We start from the raw sequence: 18413 nt of genomic DNA on the forward strand, positions 1-18413 counted from the left end.
CATTAATTTCTAATGACCCTGATTTACTTCTAAACAGGCGATTGAATATTTCGACAGCGATGGCTCCGTTATTCTACAGAGGAGAGCGCTGAAAATGTGAACATGTGTATCAAGATTGGAGGGAGGCGTGTACATGGAGTTAGATGCTTTGAAATACAATGTTGATTTCTCTGTAATTACACACTCATTTTGGTGGGATATCTATAAATGGAAAAAATTTGGCTTCCAGCATAAATAGGCAGACAATTACGCCTCCTTCCCATATATGTCTCCCCGCGTAAAAGGGCTAATTCTCTTATCCTTGAGACGGGTGGGAGATGTGTCGGGAAGCTTGTGAAATAAACAAAATGCAGTTTTCTCCGTCATTTATTCCTATAGTTATTTTTTCCACGGCGTATCTATAAACGGATCACCCTGTTTTCTAATTACGGGAAGATGGCAACTGCTGCGAAGCAATTCAAGACGGCCGTTCGTTATCCTGAACCAAGTTTATCGGCTGCCACTCTCTCGTTGGCTCAAGCATTTGGGCTTCCAGGCAAAGTTGTCCACTCCAGCAGCACCCCCCCCCCCGCCCCGCGCGTGCACTCTGCGTTTATCGGACACAGCGAAGTTAACAAACTTTGTTTGTCAGTGCGCCCCAGACTCGTTTCTGCGGGTGAATAACGACCGCCGCGAGCGACGCCCCGCTACGGGAGGAACTTTGCGACGGCGGAGAATCTGGAGAGCGTCAATCGGGCCCAATTATCTAACCGCCTCTACGAGTGCAACATCTGTCAAGCTCACGAGAGCTCAGTGTGGGTGCTCAGCTAATTGCCGCTGAGCCTGTGGCCGATTGCCGATAAGGCCACTTCACCGCCTCCGTCGCTGCCGCCACCCTATCTGGGGATCAACAGCCCAGGGGGGGATGTACTTTACAAGGTGCGCGTGTTTCACGTGGATGTGTTGTTAACAGAAGCACTCGCGCGGCCGCCGTTCCAGATCGAGCACAAAAACCTCACCCACCCCGAATCCCCCCACCCCGTGGTCGTCGACAGGGGCTAAACAAAACTCCGCAGAGCCAGGGCGAGCACGCCGGCACTTACCGCGCTCGAATCGAGTTTATTTATTGAACACATTTACCCAGGAATGCGCTCTTTAAGGCGTCTTAAACGTCCCGTTTCACAAAAAGGTGTCCCCGGGGCAGCGAAAACAAGAGCTGTGCGAGGCCCCGCGTAGGTCTCGGCGTGTCTGCGACCGAGCTAAGCGCGCGCACGTGGACACAGCTCCCTCGGTCATGCACCCCGCGTGTGTTGCCGTTCGTCCCGACGTTTCGCTCCGCGTGCCGGGAGCGAAAACGTCGGACATTGTTGGCGAAGAACGCGCGTGGTCACGACCGACCTGAGCAACACGCCGGTTGAGCTGTGCAGCAGCAGCAGCAGCAGCTCCGATTGGCAAGGCTAGCTTACGTACGGTGCCAAAGAAGTTCAAAGTACGTGCACGCAAGCCGCCAAGGCGCAGGCAGTCGCTAACATTTGGGGCGAACGTCTTGGGTCAGAGCAGAGAGATGAGTCATGCTACGACAGCCAACTACCGGGGCATCGCAATTGCTGAATCACAGCCCACGTGCTATTGGCGGCTTTACAAATTCGGCAACATCAACATTCGTATCAGTCATCGTCTACCCACTGCCGGATGAAGGCCTCCCTCCCCAAGCCGTTATTTTTCCTGATGGGTCGAACGATGCAATAATCGATGTGGCGGTGCGTACTGCGCGCAAACTGATTTCATCGCTCCATCTAATCGATCGAATTACGTGTTAGTTGGCTTTCATCATCATCATCACTCCATGCATTGCGGTCGCTGCCATTCTATGACAAGTCTCGTCCATAGGCTATCATCAAACTATTCAAAGTCTTCCGATTAATACATATCATCGTCATTGTCTATAGTTGTATAAACTATGGTTTATTTACGGAATAAGTGGTTGGTTTGAGCACGTCTGACCTCGTGGTATTTTATGAGATTTTCTCTCGAGGCAAGAAAGGTGGACACACTTTTAAAATATATGTGTGTTGAACTTCCTTCGCACCGTACGCAGCCAGTCGTGTTAGCCGGAGGTGCGGGACATATCTGAACCACAGTCCAATAAAACGACGTCGTGATTATCCGAACGATCGCCCCACGATCTTTCAAGTGTCTGAAGCGTGCGTCTGCGATCGTGGAACTTGCCCATAGACGCCACCAGGGGAGAATCGTTGCCCTGACACGTGACGCGCACCATCTGCATGAAATTACCAGCGTCCTCAATGCTGCGAACTCCTCTGTTGATTGTTGACGGATTGCGCGCGTGCGTATGTACGCACGCGCGGGTGTGTGATTTTAATGGCCTGTCAACGATCCCATTGGCCTTACGCGGGGCAATTGGAAGTTCCACTGGAGAAAAACCATTTTCAGCCAATTGCCAAAAATGTTTTTGTTTGAACGAAGGGAGGGAGGGCGGGAAAAAAAATAGACGCCAGGGTGCCGCTAGCTTCTGGTCACAACCCTGGAGCTCGCAAGGAACAGCTGCTGTGCGGTTTGACACTCGAATAGCGGACGATGACTTCATTCCGCAAGACTGCCGCTCGGCAGCGCCTGAACGCCACTGCCTCGAGTACAAACGCTCGCACACACGCAACTGACGGCTGTGTCGCACGAAGCGACCGATTTCCTGAAAACATCAGAATCAGAATATTTATGAATACGTGGTAGGCCCCAAGCCCCCGTCGTGAGGCCAGCAGTATTAATTCGCGGCCGTTGAAAAAAAAAAGGTTCCAATTTGGCGAAACATGCGTCAATTTCACATGTTGTTTTTCTTGGCTTCACAACAAGCGAAAGGAAATGGTGAAAGCTTTGTGGCCTCTGTCGTACGACAGCCAAGGGTAGGCCGAGATTCAGCCAACGGCGCCAGCTCGCAGGCTTTGGCGAGGAACGCCGCTGCGGGTCGTGCCGTCGTTTGGCAAACTGCGCGGCCGAGACGCCCTCACCGCGCAAGTTACCTCATCCCGAGCGAGAGACGGGCCCTCTGCATGAGTTCAGATCGCCGAGGCGATGGCTCGGCGATTACGCGGAGCGGAGACGGCTCAAGAAGGAAGCGGGGGAAGACAGCGGAGCGAGACGAGCTCCCAGAGGTCGGAGGTCACGTGCTGGAGAGGAGCGACTTCATTAATGGAAGAAATGTTTGGGAGGCCTTTGATGCGCGGCAACAGCGATACGTTTACACTCAGCTGGTTGCGCCAGATAATTGCATCAGGAGCGGCAGAGGGGCGAATTATCGCTGTCACGATGCCTCCTTCGTATTTGTGAATCGGGCATTGAGTCGTTCCATGTTCTACGGTTGTGTTCTGGGTGACCACAGCAGCACTCTGGCCAGAGAGTTTTCCATTTTACATTTGCGCATCAAGCATCTGCCATGGTTTGTGTGCGGATGGGGTAGTGGCCCCAAAAGCTTAGCGAAAAATCTAAGGCAGGGATTGGCAGTGGATGTATCACGGCTGCTGCTGCTGCTGATGATGATGATGATGATCTTGTACTGCCATGTGGCAGGAGCAAGACATAGACCCAGTAAACATGGAACGTCGAACCAACGTTAAAGCCAACGCTGGTGCAATGGTTCCAACCCACATTCTAACGTTGATACAACGTTGGCATGTTTACTGGGGGGAGGCCGTCCATACAAGAGGCTGCCTGACAGCCTAATGGAGGAGAAAGTTAACGAAGAAAAATGTACGTCGACGGGAAGCAATCACCATGACCGAGGAATGGAAAAAGTTCATCCAGTCTCATCGCGAGCCGCCATGTGATGACAGAAGAAGCGAGAGAGAGAGAGTGACTTGACCTGGAGAGCAGGCAAAATCGTTTTAATCGAGATAACTAACAGCTGGGCGACCACCGCATCACTGCCATCTGCGAGTCGCAAAGCAAGAGCTATTATTGCATGAGTTGTACGTGCTGTGACAATGAGACTGCACCAAAGGCACCACCAACACTACTAGAGGGATATGTAGACAAAGATCCCCTGTTTGGCGTACACAAGCTGTAGGAGGGGCAAGTGCTGTGGAGATCACCGAAGAAGGCTGACAGCGCACAAACCGGTGGTGTGGCGAGGACCATGCCCGATCGACGTTGTCTCCCCCAGTGCTGATGTCGAAACACGCAGCACCAAATAGTCATGTAAGGCTGAGCAGAACTCGGGGAGGCCCAGGATGTGTTCATAAAATTCTCACTGATATTGGTCATTGAGCGGGCATGGAACTCGGCTCCGCTGGATTGGTCGCGCAGCGCGCTAACCACTGCACTACCGCTCCCCCGATACAAACACACACATTAAGATACACACACACATCAAGATGCACACACACACACATCAAGATACGCACACACATCAAGATACACACACACATCAAGATACGCACACACATCAAGATACACACACACATCAAGATACGCACACACATCAAGATACACACACACATCAAGATACACACACATCAAGATACACACACACATCAAGATACACACACACATCAAGATACACACACATCAAGATACACACACACACGAGTTAATTACGATATCCCTCACCGGTGGGGTGTAAAACACGCACTGCTGAAAAGCTAAAGCTGTTGGCAGCCTTTGCAATGCAATACCTCTTCTTGGTTCTTTCAGTAAAGTCACGTAGAAGGGAAGTAATAAAATAATAAAAATAAAACATAATAAAATAATTTATTTTTATTAGTAATAAAATAATAAAAATAAAACATAATAAAATAATTTATTTTTATTATTTTATTACTTCCCTTCTACGTGACTACCGAAAGAACCAAGAAGATGAATCCCTGTAGTCACGAAAGCTTTAAATCGAAATGCAATACCTTCCCAACGCTCACAGTACTGTAACACAAATACAAAGTGTCGCCAAAAAGCCTCTAAAGAGACCGCTGGGGCAAGTGCTGTTCGTGAGCTTCAATGAAGGTCGACACGACATGCGAGGGAGCGGGGTGGATGGCCAGCAACCACGCGCGGGCCGCCTTTGTCTCCCCTCCACAAAGCTGATGTTTACACACCGCATCGAGGTACTCGTTTTAAGGCTGAGTCGACCTAGAGGAGGTGCAGCACCGGCTCAGAAATTCGTCACCGATGTTAAAACCGTGAGCGGGAATCGAACGCGGGGGGCCGAGGTTCGTAGCGCAGCGCGCTAACCACTACACGAAGGCTCTGCACGGTAGAGAGCGACACGAATACATAGAAACACGCTCACTGACACACAAACGCTCACACACTCGCAAAACGTTCCCTCTTTCGCAAAAGCTCCCACACACACACGCGCGCAGCGCACACACACAGGCACAAAGATCCCCCATATAGCCTTGAACTGATTGAGAGCAAGTGCTGTCAGCGTCCACCTATGAAGGCGGGCACGGCACACGAGGGCCAGGCTAACACCACCACCCCCGGCCACTTTGTCTCCCCAAGCGACGATGTTAACACGCCACACCGGGTTACTTCTTTGAAGTTGAGTCGACCAAGGGGTTGGTGGCCGTGAGCGCTAACCGCTGCGCCACCACTCCCCACAACGGTGCGGGCAGCACTCGTGGCTGCCCACGTGTTCGCACTCGAGCGAGGATGAATGTGGGTGGATTACCCTGCTGCCCGCCGCTGCTGCTGCCCACTGCCACCGTGCGAACGATGAAGCCATCGCTTCAAAAAAAAATGTCGGTTCATCTGCCTCCCATCTCATGAGAGATTCAATAGCAATTGACACATAGCCTTGTCTTGTTACATATGAATCACCCTATAGCTGTTCAATGTCCAATGTCTCCGTAATTTTGTAATTTGTACTATGATCAATCTAAAAAGTACCTGCCCCGAGCCGATTTGTGCTGCAGGGAATGTAATATTTAACTTTTAATTAATACGTATTTATGTTCATGAAATATGTTTGACTCATCACGTGATACAGTTGTTTTTGTTGTGATTTCCGCTTGCTGCATTGTACTTCATCTCATTGTATGAACTGCTTTTGTAATTTTGATGACCGAAGATACTTTCGCAGAGTGACACTCACCACGATCTCTTGAGTCCTCAGCCGATTCAACAAACGAACTTCAACTCGGAGCAGCAAGAGCCTCGGTACGATTCCCAAATCGGGCGCCTCTTGGTGTGGAGTTTGTATGATCGCCCCCTGCTCTGCATGGGTTCTCTGGTTTCCTCCCATTGCGAATAAAAAAAACGATATCACATCCCGACGCGAAAAACTACCCTGCAAATCACTCGATTGGGATCACACGCGGCAATAACATCGCTTCCCTGACTGCGAAACCTCGGCAGGACCCTCCTGAAAAAGAGTATTCCTGGGCAAACACGCAGAGTAGCAGTAGGAATAATAAAGTAACACATAACCCAAGTCCCCGGGGTCACAGCGACTTCTGGCTCGGGTCTTGGCTCTTCTCCCTCTACCGATGACTGACTCTGTGTATCAACAACACACAAAGACGTATTAATGCCCTCAGCCTTATCCAGACCACCAGCTCAAAAGGAACTGAACAGCGTGGCCGTTGTGTCGTTCAGAAATCACCGACTCACAGAGTTGAGAACGACGTGGGCCGTCCCAGCGACTGGCAGCAGTGAAACAAAGACACACGCGCAGCCGTTCTTCCTGTTTCGACCTCGTCAGCACTCATCACCAGGACTGTGCCAACAGTCATCGATGCTGGCCGCTGCCACGCGCCTCTGGGAGCCCCCCAATATACGGAGCGGGCTTGTGCCCCGACTCTATGGGGACTCGTTAGCTCTCGCCGAAAGGCAACAATAACTCGACTGTGTGGAACCAGAGACCTGTCTCCCCCCTCCCTCTTTCTATTTAATGTCCTCAACGTACGCTTCGACCTATCACCCCCACTTATCTGAAGATAACCAAACTCCTCCCCCCCCCATCCCGTCATCTTTGCCTAGATCTCCTGATTTGTATAAAACATACTCTGTCGGTCTGTCGGTCACAGCCACTCACTTGAGTAATTTCTCTTGCACAGAGACGGGCACGGGGGTGATTCTGACCGCAAGGAACCAGGGACCTGTCGTTTTAATGATGGGCCATGTGACGCCTATAACCTTTGACCTGCGTAAGAAATCAAACAGTACGCTGCACGTAAAATGTGTTGGGTACCGTGTCAGCTTGTTCCGCTGCAAGGGGGCAGAGCAAAAAACGTTGGGCGCGACTAACACGACCACTACTGTCTCCCTCCTGGATCCCTCTCCATGGTGACCTTCACCGTGACCTCCATGGTGCAATTTGATAAACGAGCCTCCCTAAGGTCACGGCTCTGAGAGCCCAAAGGTTGACGTCTTGGGAAGACATTAGCGGAGTCTCCAACGCACGTTGTCATTCGATAAGTGTACAACGGTGAGTTTATTCTTCGAGAAATGTCTTGCAAATCGATGCGATGGATTAAACATCATAAGTGGGTTTAAAAAAAGAAGAGGGTAAAAAAAAAGATCTAAAGCTGTGTTGAGCAGACATCTTTTTGTGTTTGTGAAAAGCCGGCATGTGTTTGCGTGTGTGTGCATGTTCGTTGCCCGTGGGCTAAGCACCAGGTGTTATGGGTTAGCGGAGCGGGCTGGATGGCCCGTGCACTACCTGTGCTTCTCCCTCGCACCACCCCCCCCGTGCACACGACCCAACCTCAATTCATTTCCGAGAGGCTGTGATACGGAGCCAGTGACACGGGAGCAGTAAAATCGCTGGGTTTTCTTTTTACTATCCATTTCCAACCAAAAATTATGACTCTATATAACGTTAATCATGGCAACAATATGAATTAGAATGACCCAGACACTCACGGTGACCTCCCGGCCGCTGCGTGGCTGCGGTTTGGGTTCCGGTTCAGTGACGCCACGCCGCTTGGAACGCCACCACCATCACCGCTTGGCTCCGGCTGCTGCTTCTGCTGCTGCTGCTTCTGCTGCGGCTGGCCGTCACCGGGCTGCAGCAGGGAGGCTGCCGGCTTCTTGGCGGCGCCGTGTGGCTGCAACTGCGCGGGAGCCCTCACCACCTCGCACGCCTGTCCGGCGAATCCCGGCTTGCAGAGGCATAGCTGTGGTCGCAGGCACATGCCCTCGTTCTGGCAGGCAGGGGTACAGATGGCTGGGTGCAGTGGGTGGGGTGAGGGGGGGTGCAGGGGGGGGGGAGTGATGATTGGTCACCTACTTTCTCACACAAACTCAAACTTGTATTTAGGGATGGCATCATCATAATCATCGCGATCCATGTGCAGATTTCCCGTCGGTGTCCACTGCACATTTTGTTAATGGTACAAAATTTAGAGGTTTAGTTTTGTATTTATATTTCGAGCAGCCGTGTAGAACGAGAGAGAGAGAGAAAAACAAGAAACCCCAAGTATGCGTCTTCCAAATGACCGGCGCCTTCCGAGCGTAATCGTAGCGACAATCCTCAGATGTGATGTGGGGAGCCAGAGAGAGCGAGAGAGAGAGCGAGACATGGACAAAAATATCGAAGGAATAAGAGTGGGTAAAGAAGAGACAGGTGAGAAGAGTGACGAGCGGGAAAAGACTCGACGGGATGAACGGAGGAATATCAGGAGCGAAGCAACGCAAGAGAGAGACCAAAGTCCGTCTTATAATCCACGAGAGAGGGAGAGAGATAGATCCCTGCGAGAGTGCTTCCCAAATGGAAATAAACCGGGACATATCACGGGAAGAAGACGAAGCAAATCTCACAAATTCAGAGAAGCTGGGAGCTAATCGTCAATCCACTGTCTTGTCAAAGTCAATCCAAAATCAAATGAGTATTGAAGTGGTGGTCATCTCCTTGCTTACAGCCCTGAGCCAGTGGTGGAAATTCCACATTCCCACGGCGCTTGGTTGAGTCTATCCATGGGACAACTACGATTTACTTCGCAACAAAGTTGTAGGTATTTTATCGACCAAGAATGGATGATGGGTTAAGTCAACGCCAACCAGGATTCAAATGTCCATTTCATGATTGCGAGTCCACTCTTTCTGCCGCTGAACCACCGGGCCGAAAACATCGTCTTGAGTGCGTGGGGGGGGGGGGCATTATTACACCGGTACTGACAAAGACTGCCACTGTTAATGTTCCAAGCTTTAAAAATTTCCGAGGACAGCTACCAACAGAACAAGAGAACAATCCTGGGAAAACCAGGCCAGGTGGCAACCCAACGCGACCCGTCCCATGTGCACGGGGCATTAAAGCAGTGGAAATGCTTCTAAAGTGAGTTCACATGCCCTCTGTTGATCACACTTGTCGTGCACCACCGCGCGTACGCGGCTGTCCGTATGTACACTCACGGCACAGTACATCATTGCATAAGGCTCAAATTTGCAAGTTACCTGGGACAGAGACAAAGAGAGAGAAACAGAGCGCTGCTGTGGCATTGGCTCGCGTCGGCGAAACTCTCTCTCTCTCTCTCTGTCTGCGTCGTTCACGTTATTTTGGAAATCGCGTGGGTTTCAGTCGTCAAAGTGGTGTTACATCAGAGGTCAGCGCATTCCACGTGGCCACGCTGACACGATGTGTGGACTTTGAAGACGTCTACGACAGCGGAGGTTAACGGGCAAATAACTCGCCACCGTGACCCGCGCGGCTTGCAGCGAACCCTCATCCAGCAGTAGAATGGCAAAGCGGGCTCTGCGCGTGCATTATTCATAATGAGATAATTGGGGTAATTGGAATCTGCAAGTCGATTAATCTGGCCTGGGCGTATACTGCACTCACAATCCCCCCCCCCCCACCACCACCCCACCCCTATCCACACTGCCAGATGTATAAACACAACACATGGCATAGCTAGGATCACTCGTTAATAGGCTCCCACATGGCTGTTGTTTTTTTTCGAATACCACAAATGTGCATATGACCAAATTACTGGGAATGCGCCCCATCATGTCAGATCTCTGGAGTTGAGCTGGGGATTCGGGCCTGGATACTCACGACTACTACTCGGATACTACTACCGCTGGATTCTACCTTCATTTATTTGGATGGGTGGACTTCCAGTGACATCCAAGTGGTTATACAAACAGGCGATGTAGGCTAATGTTGCAAGGACTGCCCGGTCAGCACGCGGCACAATCTCATTCCGTGACTGAACTACTCTCCAGCTGCCGGCCTTCGTGATCCCGCACTCCCCAGTGTGGGTGAAGTATGGCCAAAAAAATCTCCACGATTCACATTGTACACGAATATCACAGCTACCGAAACAGCTTTGGCACACATCTCGGCCATTTAACACCACTTTAACAGTTTATTAGACATCCAGTGCCAAAGAAAACCCCACACCGCGTTAAACAACCCATTCTCCCTGCTCGAAGAGGCCAATGCGTAGCAACGCCCATCTCCATTGAGTGTCGCGAGCCTTTGGTGGAAATTCCACAGTCCCGTGACGGGGGCAGTTGGGGGAGGGGCAGCCGTGCCATGTGACGTCCGCTGTCGACTTCGCACAGAGTGGGACTCGTCTCGCTCATCACGACGCGATGGGGCCGCAGCCAACCCGCTATTTCACACGCGAGATGTTTCACCCACAGCGGAGGGGAGACGGCTGTTGTCAAGTCTGCAATGTCCCCACGTGTTTGGGTGCAACGAGGCGATGGCGAGGCGCGGTGCGGTGCGGTGTGACAGCGCTGGACGGCACGGACAGGAAGGGAGTGAATTGCATTGAGAGCCCTAGCGGGGGGCTTTACATCACAGCTCATCTCAAGACATTTGAAGCCCCCCAGTGGCAGCTATCCCTGTGCGGCACAAGGTGACTCGGCACCTGGCCTGCGCGCGGGCAATTGGATGCCAGTAGGGGGGGGGGCGATGATTGCTGCTGTTTGTGTGCAACCCCAATAACGCAGCTCTCTGTGCCCGTGCGTTGCACGCACCTGTCCACGACAGACTGCCGAGCTCGTCGGCATTAAAACAAAAAAAAACTACCCAGATAGAGGGGAGGGGGAGAAAGGGGCATTCTGTTTGCGGGGAGAGACCTTGAATGGGGGCTGTCGACTGGGGGCGGGGGGTTTAAGTGTGTGTGTGTGTGTTCGGGTATGTGTGTGTGTGTGGGGAGGGGTAGTGTAGCGGTTAGCGCCGCTGCGCTACGAACCCGGCGATCCGAGTTCGATTTCCTGCTCACGGCCAACACCAGTGACGATTATCTGAAACGGTCCTGGGCCTCCCCTAGGTCGACTCAGCCTCAAATGAGTGCCGGGCGTGGTGCTGGCCACCCACCCCCTCGTGTGCCTTCATCGCCGCTCGCTAACAGCACTTGCCCCTACAGTCGGTTGAGGCTATACGGGGGATCTTTGTCTTTATACCTGTATTGTAGTGGATCGGTGGCTTAGAGCACTGAGCTATGAAACCCCGGCGACACGAGTTCGATTTGGCACTGAACTAAATAGCCAAAGCGAGGGGTATACTGGATGTGGTGTTCCGGGTGTGCGGAAACTGAGCCCTGGTTCAATCGCGACGGCAGTGACCCAGCCACAGGCTTGGCTCGCGTCATACTCACGTTTGGTGCATTTCTGAAGTCCGGGACTCAGCCTCCAACCCGGGCAGCATTGCCCACCGCAGACATTGAGTCTGGAGAAACCGCGGCACGCGATATGGTCACAACACATTCTGGATTGCCCAACACGTCCAAAGGCAAGACCACAAGTACGAACTGGGGAACGCATTCGCCCACTCATTCTGAAGTTAATCCGGGCCCGTGCTGATTGTCCGTAGAGTATGTCGTCAATGGCCTCTGTAGGCAATCAGAAACACGCGTTTTGAGAATTCGGCTGCTGTACATTTCCACATGATAAGCCACTTTGTTGAGCAATCATTTGTGGTCAGGTCGCTTTTGAAAAAGAAGCGAAATAGCTCAGTGGGTTTTTGCCTAGTAAGGTAAAAAAACATAGTTTGTATATTTGTTTAAGTGATTTGTTAACTTTTTAAAATATACTTTGCACTCCTGTCGTGTTTTTTTTATTAATTGTTGTTGTAACGTTCAAACCCGCCCCGACTGCACATCTGTGAAAGAGCTTCGTAGCTCATCGGATTCCTCCAGTCTAAAGAAATATCCTGATTCTGATATAGGATGCTGCCGTGGTGTCGAATGGTTAGCGCACCGGTTTTGCAATGCAGAGGTTGCCGATTCTTTCTATCTCCCGGCTCGGCAGTATAAACAATCGTTGCCAGTTTCTTAAGCCCCCACCCACACCGCGCCTACCCCGACCCCCCTCCTCCCCCTTCCTCTGTGCTCCCGGCAAATATAAATATGAGCACGCAGATTGACAGTCGTTCTGGCAGGTCGCGTGTGGCGGGGGGTAAAGTGTGGGTCATCCCACCTCGTCCAAGAGGTCTGGGCGAGCGTGGAAGAGTAGGCCAAGTGCTCCTCTTAACAGCCCTGCACCTTTGCCTTGGCTATTACGCTGGGTGATCCATTTGTCGACGCGCCACCGATTTACGGTGATGCTCTCCCTTCTTCGCAGGTCGTTGAACGGGTGTGCATCAAGCGACGGCCTCGTATCGTACAGCGGAAAGTGTTAACAATAGATAACTAAGCACATTGAGATTGGTGAAATACGTGCAGAGGCTTTGATATAAAACATTTTTTTACTTATTTCTGTTCTAAGTGGATCACACTGCATAATCATTTTTACTAATTGTGGCGCGTACATTCACAAAGTCATTCTTTAGTACAAGGCCTCCCTCCCTACGCCGTCGTTCTCATACTTCACCACGTTGGTCAGTGCGGGTCGGCGAAGGGGCAAGGGGCGCTCGGGACCGATTCAGGAATCACGCGCCACTGATGTTAGCCGTGGTGGTCGGGAATGGAACTCGTGTAGCGCGTCACGCCACCCACTGCAGAGTCGCTCCACTCTACAGTCTAATGTTTCTAATAGCCCTGTCCCCCAATGGAGCTGTGTGGGAAACATCTCACGTTACCTGTTCTTACGCTGCAGGGACAGGCAACATTAGCTTTCGAGCAATAACAGCGAGTGGATTCCTCATTCCATCTGTGCGGAGCTTTCAGTGTTAACCCCCCCCCCCCCACCTCGTACGGATGGTGGGTTTGTTTTCCTCCCACAGGAAATTCAATCGTTCATTAATTTGCACTGGAATGATAATCGATCGATCGAACTGTTCCTGGGCACCCCCCCCCACCCCTATGCCCAAATTGATGAATCCGCACCGACCTGCGTGGTGAAGTATGGTCAAACAATACCCACGGAGTGGAGGAGGGATGGGGGGGGGGTGCTTGAATGCAGCGGTTGACCGACAAAGTGGTGTACACATTAAACATTAATATATTTTAATTACCATTTTCCGGATTATAAGACGCAACTCCCCCCTCCGACTTCTACCTCCACGCTATTTAAAGCAAGTTTCGAGTGCGTCTTATAATCCGGTGCGCGTGCGCGCGCGCGTGTGTACGACCAGATTTGTACAACGTTATTGACACCGGGTACAAGTTTTTTGGTGCGTCTTACTTTCCGGCCGCGTCTTATAACCCGGAGTTTGTTAGTGTGGGGTGGGTGTGGGGAGTGTGGTTGTAATGAGTTACCCTGTGAGCGCTGTGGCTGAGTTGGCCTGGGTACGGGCGGGGCCGGGCACGCCTGGTCGCGGGTTCGCACCGAGCGCGGTGGCCACCACCACTCCTCCTCCTCCTCCCGCTCCTCTCCCGTGGCCACCGGCAGCGCCACCTTCGACGGCCCGCGCCCTCGTCCTCCCGGCCTGATATCCGTCGACGCGTCCAGCCGAACTCGTGGTGGTGGTGGTGGCGCCGTGAGCGTCTCCCTGGTGCCCAAAGCGAGTCCCTTGACCGCGTAGTCTCGTTTGCACGGGTGCCACCATCACCGCCGATGCCCCTGCTGCGGATGCCCCTGCTGCTGATGCCCCTGCTGCTGATGCTGCTGCTGATTGGTGGGCAAGTCTTTGCGCCACAAGAGGGGTCCGAACAGGAGTCCGCTGCTGCTGTTGTTGCTGCAGTTGCTGTTGTTGATGATGGTGCTGTTGGGACCTCCGGGGCTGTGTGTTCGGCTGTGTTGCTCCAAGCGCAAGTAAAGTCGCCATCGTGATAGCGAGAAGAGACATCGTATAAGATGACAACGCCACACCTCTGAGACGAGGCATCATCTTCATCATCATCATGGTAGCGCGCAGTCTCACTCACGTCATGTAAGATTGCAAGCAGGTAGCCTGGTCAGAGCCGCATTAGATTTAGCGGGCACTTCGCACGGTCCGTGTCGCATGCACCTACCTTCATATACAACACATACAAGCGCCTCAACCCAATAAACGCTATACACAGATAAGTACAAACACGCCTAAGAACGAAGCAGTGGCTCGCGTGACACGCAGATAACTCGTGGCGCCAATTAAAGACCGGACGAGAAATCTGTCTTCAGTTTGCGCAAGCGGCTGATCATCGCCGCATTTATTTACTCATTAACAAAAACCAAAAAAAAGTCAGAGCCTCTCTTCGGACAATCGGTTGAGTCGCTCGACTGTAACAATGCGCATTACTCGGGGCGCTCGAGGAGGTTGTGATGAGTGGTGGCAGCGGCGGCGGCGGTCACAGGCGCGCCTCCTCTGCCAGACGCGGCGCTGGGATTTGCTCCACGAATCTTCAGGGTCGCTCGCGAATAGCTCCTACGCCCCTCCTCCCTTCCCCTCTGTGATGATGGTGATGACGCTCGCGTGTGTGTGTGTGTTGGAGGGTGGGTGGGGGTGTGGAATAGAGAGGGGGGGGGGAGTAGGGGAGGAGAGCAGGGGAGAGTCGGGAGGAAGAGTGGGGGCAACTGTGCATCAGAGAACAGAGAGGGAGAAACGAGTGAGAGAGTAGGCGGCACGCCGAGGGGGCTTGATTTGTGTTGTTGTTAACTCTGAAAAGTGAGAAGCCGTACAACTCAAATCGCGCTCAATGCGAGCCAGATAATCTCAGGAGCGAAGCAGATTGGTTAAGCATGTGGATGGGAGACTCGTTGGGAATACCATACACGCCATCGTGCATGGGCTGCAAGGTGGTCACGAGAGGCAACGGATCATTGGATCTATCTGTGCGCGGCTTTGAGTGACACCCTCTCGTGCGCGCGGGTGGCTTTTTCTCTCCGTACTCTGGTTTCCACCCACGTGCAACTCATTAATGGAATTGGGCCACGTGGAGCAGAGGCCTCTTGAAAAATAAATTTTTGAGACTCGGTGAGGCTTCTCTGGCGACAATGAAGGGCATTATTGACACGCCTTCCATCCATGTTCGCGTGCGTTGTGGGGCAAAACGTGTGGCGTAGCGATTCATCTAAACACAAGCTTGTCCAACAGCGTTTGTTTTAATAGACCACACCTAAACTGATTAAACTCAGAAAGTCTAAACCGGTGCCAGATTTTGTGCCTGAAATGTTGCTGGAAAATATGTGTTCTTGATTTTCTTTTGTTGATATCAGTCATTATGCAAGACATTTACACCCCTTCCAAGTATTTTGCACTTAAATAAAATTATTTTCGGTCATTTATTTACCTTGGAAAGCGCCAATCGAATGGCGGAGGAAGAACTGCCGCGCCCCGGAGGAGCGGTGATTTGGACGAGGGCTCACTTTCATGAATCCGCAAAGTTCACAGCGACCGCAAACTGGATTAAAAAGCCTCCCGATGCCATGTCGGTCGTGGGGGCGGTAGGGGGGTGCTTTTGACCATACTTCACCACGCTGGTCGGTACAGGTTGCTACAAATCGAGGAGACCCCAGGACAGTTTATTTTTTCAGGTTTCACTCGCCACCCACTGATGTCAGCCGCGTCTGGGACTCCTCGAGTCGCCCCCGTTCATACAGCGCAGTGCTCTAACCGATGCGCCACCGCTCCCACCGCCCCCCCCCTTCTTGCTGTACTGCCTCTTAAAATAAGCTCTTGACAGGGCGACTGCACAAACTCAAAATAGCCGAGCACCCTCCCCTCCACCCCACACAACGCAGCTCATAACGGAACGGTACTTCCTGCTCACAGTAAGGGATAAAGGCGCATCCCTGCAATCGCTGCTGGGGCCTCCACTTGAGGCGCGCTTTTCAAGGCAACCCCTTCCTAGAGGGTGTTCGGCCTACTCTTCCACGCTGTCCAGACGTCTTGGAAGAGGTTCGGAGCACCCAGACTTGACCCCGCCCGCGCGTGGAACCCCCCGATCGACTAACTGTGGTGGCGCCCATTCCTACTGCTCAGTGGACGGAGATTCGGGTGGCCCGGGGTTGGGTGGGTGGGTGGGTGGAGATGTAATATCAACGCGCCCCATTGTTTCAACTGCCGCGCCAGGAGATAGAACCGGCGAGGCGCCGCGGGCAGCACGTGCGCTGCCGCCGTTGCGGGAAATCCGGCCGGAGATGGCCTCGCGGTGGAGCGAGCGCCTCCTCACAATGCCACGTTGGAATTCGACTCCAGCCCATCGTACCTCCAGGTGGGTAGACAAAATAGGTACCACTTTGTGGGGCGGGGGGGGGGCGTCAACGGCGTTTGTTCTATGGATAGGCTCACCGCACCTCCGATTAACACGGGTTGGCTACGTACGGTGCGAAGGAAGTTCAACACACATACCAGTGGAATGTGGCATCTCCCACCGCGGGCTCCGCAGGGATGTCAACGGCAGTTGGGCACCGATGACGTCTCAATGCCTCAAGCCGCAGGAGACCACCTTGACCTCTTGTGGCTTCGCGAGAGGAAACGTTTGGCCACGGCGAGGTTTGAACCCCCCACCACCACCCCCCCACAAAGGAACCCCCACCCGCTTCCCCCGTACCCCCCTCCACGTGCCCCCCTGTGCCCTCCCCCCCTCGTGCCCCCCGCTCGACGAATCACGACGACCTCCGGCCAGCCTCGCGTTTATATTCCCCCCCCCCCCATCCCATGGACCCGAACACGACACCCGCGAGCAGCCGCGTACAAGCGGGTCAACGACGCGCGCGCGTGAACAACTCGCACGCGTTACTCGGAGACGCTCGCTGCTTCTCTCCGCCCCCCCCCCCTGCCCTCATTTCCCCAAGATGTTACAAAGCGAAGGCTTCAATATCCCTGGACCCAGGACGAGTGCGAGGGGAGCTCACAGGGGCTGGAAGTTGGCAGGACATCAGTCGGCAGATCGCCGGTTGTCCTGAGATTTTCTACACGAACCACCCCCCTCCCTTTCCTCCACACTGCCCCCCCCCCTCCTTTCTGCCACGGCGCCGGTCTCACTCCGGCAGTCAAGCGCTAACGTTTGGCCGGGATTAGAGGGGGGGGGGGGTGCAGAGACGTGCATTTGTAGTTGTGGCGATCGGCGTACGGTGGGGGGGTGGGGGGGATTGGTCACGGCCGCGTGAATCCCAACTCTCAGCTCGGGGTCCCCCCCCCCCCCCCCGTCAACAAAAAAGCCAAAAGTGATTTAGATTTTCTGCTCAAATGAGCGTCGGTAGCGGAGCAGCCTTGAGCCGCTGATGGAAATTCCACATTCCTACGACAGGGGCGAGGCTATGCCGACAGACAACCGGTGTTGACTTCCCCAAGAAGTGGTAGTCACATGCATTCTATCGACCCTGCAGGAATGATGACGATGATGGACCGGCTGGGTTTATCCCCCCAGTCAGAATTTGAACTCGCAACCTTTTCGATTCTACCGCGGAGCCGCGTGGTCGGACCTCGTCTCCCGTGCCATCACGTGAGGGCCATATCAGCCCTTTAGGGTACCCGCAGCCTCCCTGGAGCGCCGTAGGATGCCTATTGGGCCCCCCCAGCCCCCTTTGGAGGGCCGTAGAAGGCCTCCCCCCCCTGGAGTGCTGAAAGAGGCCGCTTGTGTCCCCTGCGGAGCACGTGTCTGGCGAGGCCGGTGAGACGAAGCGCTGACCCGGGCAGGATGGTGTAACATTAAAAAATAGCAAGAAACACTTAATTTCATTTTAAATAATACTCCATTTCATTCTATATCGCGTAATTCATGCCAAAATCATCCCTTCGACGCTGTACATTCATTATATATATGTAAACGACCAAATATCATATACTCTAAAAAAGCCCAAGACGCACACACAAACCCTGCCGCCAAGCATCATCAAAATGAATAACCAAATGAAGAAATGGCACCAAAGCAATAAGAGCTCAAACAAGAAAGCAGTCACGATGCACGTGCCCTGCAGAGATGCGTTCCTCGCGTGACTGTCAACCCACAACCCTTTGTCATTTCTCACAGCTGGATTTTAGCCAAATTAAGTGGGAGAGACCAACTTTGATACGGTGGGGGCGGGGGGATGTTCGTGTACAGCCATCGGTGACCGGGGCTCACCCAATCAGCTCGTCGCATTGCAGGATCCAGTTTAAATTGCGGGCGGCTCAAAATCCGGAGCTGGAGCCACCGGGGGGCTCGGAGCGACCGGCGGCTCCG

General features: G+C 53.0%; 1 protein-coding gene across 4 annotated transcripts in view; it reads right to left on the reverse strand.

Moving 5' to 3' along the window:
- LOC133352795 (latent-transforming growth factor beta-binding protein 1-like) overlaps window positions 1-14663 on the reverse strand; it is a 107591-nt gene extending 92928 nt beyond the window's left edge. For 3 of the 4 annotated variants that reach the window (XM_061568701.1, XM_061568700.1, XM_061568698.1), the window contains exons 1-3: window positions 13584-14663; window positions 11544-11614; window positions 7858-8161 (exon numbers count right to left, since the gene is read on the reverse strand). In XM_061568701.1, coding sequence (XP_061424685.1) covers window positions 7858-8161; window positions 11544-11614; window positions 13584-14170 — 962 coding nt within the window. In that variant the 5' untranslated portion in view covers window positions 14171-14663. The remainder of the gene's footprint in view (window positions 1-7857; window positions 8162-11543; window positions 11615-13583) is intronic. The other variant, XM_061568699.1, reaches the window with a different exon arrangement.
- Window positions 14664-18413: the final 3750 nt, after the last annotated feature.

The sequence above is a fragment of the Lethenteron reissneri genome, chromosome 41, assembly GCF_015708825.2.
Source record: "Lethenteron reissneri isolate LAM-NWPU_2019-01 chromosome 41, ASM1570882v1, whole genome shotgun sequence".
Taxonomy (NCBI): Eukaryota; Metazoa; Chordata; class Hyperoartia; order Petromyzontiformes; family Petromyzontidae; genus Lethenteron; species Lethenteron reissneri.